This window comes from Lepidothrix coronata, unplaced genomic scaffold (genome assembly GCF_001604755.1).
Source record: "Lepidothrix coronata isolate B3197 unplaced genomic scaffold, Lepidothrix_coronata-1.0 Scaffold233, whole genome shotgun sequence".
Classification (NCBI taxonomy): Eukaryota; Metazoa; Chordata; class Aves; order Passeriformes; family Pipridae; genus Lepidothrix; species Lepidothrix coronata.
Genome location: NW_016690413.1, coordinates 1184908 through 1191507, shown reverse-complemented (window position 1 = coordinate 1191507; position 6600 = coordinate 1184908). Strand labels below are relative to the sequence as shown.

General features: G+C 55.3%; 1 protein-coding gene across 4 annotated transcripts in view; it reads left to right on the top strand.

The window, feature by feature from the left end:
• GATAD2A (GATA zinc finger domain containing 2A) overlaps window positions 1–6600 on the top strand; it is a 33325-nt gene that overhangs the window by 12461 nt on the left and 14264 nt on the right. For 3 of the 4 annotated variants that reach the window (XM_017834502.1, XM_017834503.1, XM_017834501.1), the window contains exon 3: window positions 689–960. In XM_017834502.1, coding sequence (XP_017689991.1) covers window positions 698–960 — 263 coding nt within the window. In that variant the 5' untranslated portion in view covers window positions 689–697. Of the gene's footprint in view, window positions 1–688; window positions 961–985; window positions 1002–6600 lie in introns of those variants that run through there. The other variant, XM_017834504.1, reaches the window with a different exon arrangement.

Sequence of the window (6600 nt, the reverse complement as noted above, 5' to 3'; positions counted from 1 at the left end):
CCTGGCTCCCCCTGAGCTCATCCTGCCCCTAAAGCCCGGCCTGGCTCCCCCTGAGCTCATCCTGCCCCTAAAGCCCGGCCTGGCTCCCCCCAGCAGGGCAGCAAGTCCCAAGTTGAGTGTTGTCACAACTCCGGGCTCTCCTCTCCTCTCCCCCAGGCTGTGATGGTCCCTTATCCCCCTCCCCGCCCCCCATTCCGTGGTGGGCTCTGATTCCTGGAATTCCCAGCCTGGGGAAGGCAGGGCAGCCCCTGTCCCAGGGAGATCCTAATCAGGAACTTTGTGATTGCATCGATTTGCTTGACAGGCAAACACATCCCAACACATCCGGCCCTTCCTGCTGCCTCCCGGGGCACAGCCAGGCTCTGCAGGAGGGCTGGGATGTTCTCCTGGGATGGAGGTTTTCTCCTGGGTGATTCAGTCAATGCTCAGGGAGGTTTGGGGGTGCTCAGGGAGGTTTGGGGGTGTTCTTGTTTTGGCTCCTCTGTTTGTTTTTGCCGACCATGAGGAGTGTGAGCGATGCCGGGGCTGGATCCGGGAGACACCTGGCAGTGCTTTTATTGCTCTCCCCGAGCTTCTTCTGCAGCAACTGCTGCACTTTGCCCTGTTTTGAAATGAAGGTGTTTTGTCCAGGTTGGGGTTTGGGTTTTGGGGTTTTTTTTTAACTCCTCTGTGTCCCCCTCCCTGGCAGGAGCTCACAATGACAGAGGAAACATGCAGGACTCGGAGTCAGAAACGAGCCTTGGAGCGGGACGTGACCCCCAACGATGTGGACAGTAAGAAACTCAAAATGGAGAAAGGACTCTTGGGGACGGAGCTGAACTCTGAGGGAGACATGAAAATCAAGGCAGAGCCCGGAGCTGGCAAAGTGCAGGGACTGTTAAAGGCTGGAGAGGTGAAGGCGACCATCAAGGTGGAGGTTCAGACAGGGGACGAGCCCGTGGACATGAGCACCTCCAAAAGGTGAGTCCCCACCTCCCTGTGGACATGAGCACCTCCAAAAGGTGAGTCCCCACCTCCCTGTGGGCATGAGCACCTCCCAAAGGTGAGTCCCCACCTCCCTGTGGGATGAACACCTCCCAAAGGTGAGTCCCCACCTCCCTGTGGGATGAACACCTCCCAAAGGTGCTCCCTGCTGTCCCTGGACACCAGAGAAGGCCCTGGAATGCTGCAGTGCTTCGGGTTGGAAGGGAGCTGGGAGCTCATCCCATCCCTCCCCCTGCCATGGGCACTGGGATGGGGTTGGTGGCACCAGGAAGGAGTTGAAGGGAATTAAAGCAGGACGTGGCTGTGCAGCTCTGGATCTTCTCCTGAGATCCAGCAGCTCCTTCCTGGCTTTCCTTTGGCAGCTGAGGAGAGGAATGTGGGTTTAAATGAGCTCACAAGTCCTAAAGAGAATCCTGGAATGGATTGGGTGGGAAGGACCTGGAAGCTCATCCCATTCCACCCCCTGCCAGGGGCAGGGACACCTCCCACTGTCCCAGGTTGCTCCAGCCTGGCCTTGGAAAGGGTTTGCTTTGAGCTCCTGGTGGAGGTTCCGGTGTGGAAGAGGGGTTTGGGTGTTTGGAGTTGATCTGGGAAGACAACAGGATATAACTGTGCCAAGCAGAGAAGCTGGAATTTTGCAGTGGGATCCTTCCTGAGTGGGTGTCAAAATGGGACTTGTTGGGGTGGAAGTTGGTGGGACTTGGCCCTGGGAATGCTGTGGGTGCTGTGCTGGAAAAGCCTCCTGGAGGTGCCTGGATTTTGACACCTGGTGGAAGTTGCTGCTCTCCCAGTCCCTGCCCTGCTCCCGACCCCTCAGTGCCTGGGGATCTGTGCTCTGGGGGCTTCTCAACCTCCTTCAACACTTTTAGCACTTAAAACATCATCTTTTCCTTGGGAAAGGTGGCCCAGCCGTGATCCCAGCGTGGCTGATGGGACAGGGCAGGCTCTGGAATCGGGGGGTTTTCAGGATCCCGAAGGGCAAACGAGCCTTCAACGGGAAAAATGGTTTTGTTGGTTTTTTAAATTTTTAGTTTGTTTTTTTTTTTCTTAAACCTCCAAGTGAAATTCAAACCCAGGGCCTGGTTTGGGCGGGGTTGCTGTGCCAGGAGGGGCAGAGGGAAGCCCGAGGTGCTGGGAGGCTCTGGAAGGCTCTGCTGAGGGGTCACACGAGGCCAAACCAAAGCCTTGCTCTTTTGGGAGCTGCTGCCAGTTATCCCAAACCCACTGGAGAAGGGATGGGGGGGAAGGAGAGTCTGCTCCCCCTGGAGAAGGACGTGGCAGGCAGAGCAATGTCTCAAAACTCCCTCTGCTTGTGCATTCCCTGACCTCACCCACGTGAACATTTCTCACTCCTGGCTCGGTCCTTCCCCTTCCCTCTGCTCCTTCCCCTTCAATCCCAGAGTTTCCCACGTTTTTCCCTGTGTTGAGCAGCAGCCTTTCCACCTCAGGCTGGAGTTTCCCCCTGGATTGTGTTGGGGTTGTTGTGCTCCAGGTGCAGCTCCTTCCTCCACACAACAAACACCTCCTGGCCGTTTTCCAGGTGTTTTTTTTTTTACCTCCCCCCCCCAAAACTTTCCCCTGAGCCATAAAAAGTGAGCTGGTTGTGAGCAGAGATTCCTGGGCAGAGCCCACGGGGATCCCTCTGGACACTGCTGGGTCTTGGGCAGCTCCAGGAGGACAAATTGTCCTCTGGAGCAAAAGCATCAGGATCCTTCCAGAGCCCAGTTATCCCAATTCTTGGAAAACTTTGCTCCTGAGGGAAGTGTGAGGTGTTCCCAGGGGAGGTGCTCCTGTGTTGGGCTCTCCTAAATCCTCAAAATTTACAGGGATTCCCCAAACAAGGAACCCTAAAACAGGTGCTTCACTCCAGGATTCTGCAGAGTGAGGCTTTGGAGTGATCCAGGGAAAACGGGGAGGGAGGGAAAACGGGATTTACCAGGGAGTGATAACAAAGCACAAATTCAAGGGTTGGCTCCCACCCATCCCTCCCTCCATCCCGTCCTCCCTGTGTCCTGTCCCAGTGCTGGGATCAGCGTGTGCCCTGGAAAACCTCCAGGCACTTGGACATCTTGTCGTTTTTCCCGTGTTTTCCCCGTTTTCTGGGGTTGGTCGGTTAATCCTGGAATTACCTGACGTGTGTTAAGGCAGCGCCTCGATCCAAACCGGCCCATGAATTATTCCTGTGGATTTTGGGATCGCTTTGGGGCTCATTGGGAGGAAAAAAATACATATAAATAAAAAAATCCCCCTGGACAAACCCCCCTCTCCCAACCCACTCCCGGAATTCTGTTGGATTTTCCCATCCAGCCCCAGGCTCCGGGTTTCTGGACCTGGGAGGAATCGGGTTCCTTGGCAGGGGTTGGTGTGGGGTGACTGAGGTTTGGGCCCAGTCTGTGCCCTGGGTTTCCCTTTCTGGGTTTGGATGTGGAATTTTGGTGTTTTGAAGGATTTGAGGTCGGTTTGGGGGTTGTTTTTTTGTTTGTTTGTTTTGTTTAATCTGGTCAAATCCCGTTTAAAAGTTAAAAGAATGACTGGACTTGAGTGGGACTGGAAGGTGTTGTTGGTCCCTGGGGTTGGCTGGCCCAGCTCTTCCTGGTACTGGAACTTACTGGGACCAGTGGGCTCCTCTTTTCCCTGAGAAACCCTGGAATTAGGGATTTTACTCCCCTCCCAGCGTGTCTGTGCCTCCAGCCACGTGCTGTCCTGAAGGATATCGTTGCAAAACCGATTCCCTGGGGGGAATTTAACGTTTTATTCCAACACAAGTGGATTTAAGCTCCTGTTCTGGTTCATTCTCCTCCTTTTCCCGCCCCCATCAGAATCCTTTGATTCCCGGAGATAAAACACCTCCAGGAGGGGGGGGGGGAAGAAAAAAATTCCCCAGTGCCTTGTTTTTGCTTTCCTTGTTTGTCTTCCTTCCCTGCCAAGTATTTTTGGATGAGACAACACGAGGGCTTGAATGGACTGAGGCAAAACTGCTGCATATTTGTGGATGCAGATGAAGCTCCAGGCTGGGAATGTTGGGATGTTCCTTCCTTCCAGGAGCTCTTCTGCGCATCAGGGAGAATCCCCTGAGCCAGGAATTCCTCAATGTCCCTTTTTTTTTTATTCCCCACACGCGCTTTTCCAAGTGTCCAGTTTAAGCTTCGCCTTCCTCGGAAGTTCCTTGAAAGAACTTTTCCGCTGGGAAAAGTCGAGTCCGGCTCGAGGTGGGTTTGGGATGGAGAGGTTGGATGCATCTTCCTCTTGAGGGGGAAAAATTTGATCTGTGTTGAAGGCAAAAATTGGATTCACCTTCAACACAAAAATTTAACCCAACAGGAAAATTTAACCCAGCACGAAAATTGAATTAATCTTCAGGGCAAAACTTGAGTTCCTCCTCTTCCCAAGTGGAATCAAACCTCCAGGGCTGGATTCAGCCCCTCTTCTTCCCTTTGGATCAACAACTAAACACTCCCTGTCCCCACGGGAAAGGAGCTTTTGGGTTGGGTTTTGTTGTTTTTCCCTGGAATTGCCGCGGTATCCCGGGAAAGGCTGGATGGCATCTTCCTGCCAGGAGCCTCCACGCCTCTCCTGGGACTCCTTTTCCCTTCTCCAGCCGCCCGTTCCCGGTTTCCTGGCCCTGCTCCGGGCGCTCCCGGTGCTCCCGGTTCCGGCCGCTCCATTTTCTCCGGAGGCACCTGATCCCGGAGCTCCCGGAGCTGACAAAATGAAGGCCGGGCAGCCCGGCCCGTTGCCATGGATTTGGCCACGAGCACGTCACAGCCACGGCCCCACGTGACCCTGTGGTGGCCCCGGTGCCACCCTCGGGATCCGCCGGGATCCTCCCGGGATCCTCCCTGGGAACGGGACAAGGGTGCCCCCGAGTTGTCACCCGGAGCCAAGTGGAACCCTCCTGCTGGATCCCTTCCCTTGGATCCCTTCCCTTGGATCCCTTCCCTTGGATCCCTTCCCTGCTTCCCTTCCCTGCTTCCCTCCCCGGCTCGAGGGTGGAGCTGCCGGAGCAGCCGGGAAGGGAAGGGAAGGGAAGGGAAGGGAAGGGTTGGGTTCCAGGAAAGGGCCGGTTCATCCCGGGTGCCGCTCGGATCCCCCTGCCCGGGGGGTTCCCGGAGTTTTTAAGGAACTTTAACTCGTCCCTGCTTTCCATGAGGGATTTAAGATGGAAGTTGGAGGAGGAGCAGCCGGTGCCTGGCTCCAGGTGGGGCTGGGTCCTGCTGCAGGGGGGATTCTGTCCTCCCTTCTCCAGGGGGGATTCAATCCTTCCTTCCCTGGGTGGGGTTCAGTCTTTTTCCAGGTGGGAATCACTCCTTCCTTCCCCAGGCAGGGCTCAGTCCTTATCCCGGAGCTGCTCCATCTGTCATTGGAAAGGGCTCAGCTGCCTCTTCCCAGTGCATTCCCAGCACATTCCCAGCGCATTCCCAGCTCTCCAGCCAGTCAGGCCTTGTCCCAGCCCGGTTACATCCCATCTAAGAACAGCCTGAGCCCGTTCAGATCCGGGAAAAAGCTGGGAATCCTTCACCTGAGCCGCTGAAATTTGAAAACCCCTCGGAGTTTGGATGCCCGGAGTTCCCGGGCTCGCTGTGCCCTCTAGAGGACGTTCCCTTACTTATTCCTTAGTTCTTTTCCCACTTTCCCACCCCGAAAATTCCTGCCGTGGGGGCCCAGCACTGTCATCCCCTGGGTGGCACAGGAAACCTGGGTGTCCCCTTCCCGCCCCCCTCTGCTCCAAACCTCGCTCTGGAATGTTATTCCCGGCTTGAAATCCCAAATCCCGGTGATCCAGAGGTGATCCAACCAGTTCTCCTGGGATAATTGCAGGGAATGGAGCCAGCAGGTGATTTATTGTCAGGAATTCGGGTGGAAGGTGGAGCCATCACTCAAACACGGAGCATTAGAGCCAAATAAAGGAGTTAAATCCCTGGGACACAGCCAGGATTTGATGGATTTCTGATGGATGTGTCCATCTGTGTTGAGGCTGTCACGGGATTCCCGCGTTCCAAGTGGGAAATAATTCAGGAGTGTTGATACAGAAGGAAAATAATGCCCAAAAAAAGTGCTTAAATTTGGGTGAAGTGAGTAAGTGTGGATGGTCGGTGTGGGGTTTCCTTCAGATTCGGGAACTCGGGTGGGAAAAGCCATAAATCACAAATACTTGGATTGGGGAAGGAGGAGGAAAACTGGGGATGTGGTTTTGCCTTTGAGCAGTTAAAGAGGAGCAGCGAGTTATCCCTGGATTTGGGGTGGGACGTGCGAGCAGAGCCCTGGAAAACCTCCTTGCCCTCCAAGAGGGGGGCGATGGGAAAGCTCCTGTCGTGAAGGAATTCCCCTTTTTCTCTGGGAACGTGGCAGGGGGTGGGACTGGATCATTTTAAGGTCCTTCCAACCCAAACCATTCCAGGGATGGCTCCGTGCTGTGGCTGCGCCCGTTACCTCGGGGAGCTTGGTGTCCACAGGGAAAACGGGAATTGAGCTTCTTCCCTCGGGTTCATTCGGGATTTGGGGTCAACCAGGGACTCGTGGAGCGGTTTGGGTTGGCAGGACCTCGAGGAGCAGGGCAGGGCCACCCCACTGTCCCACCCCACTGTCCCACCCCACTGTCCCACCCCACTGTCCCAC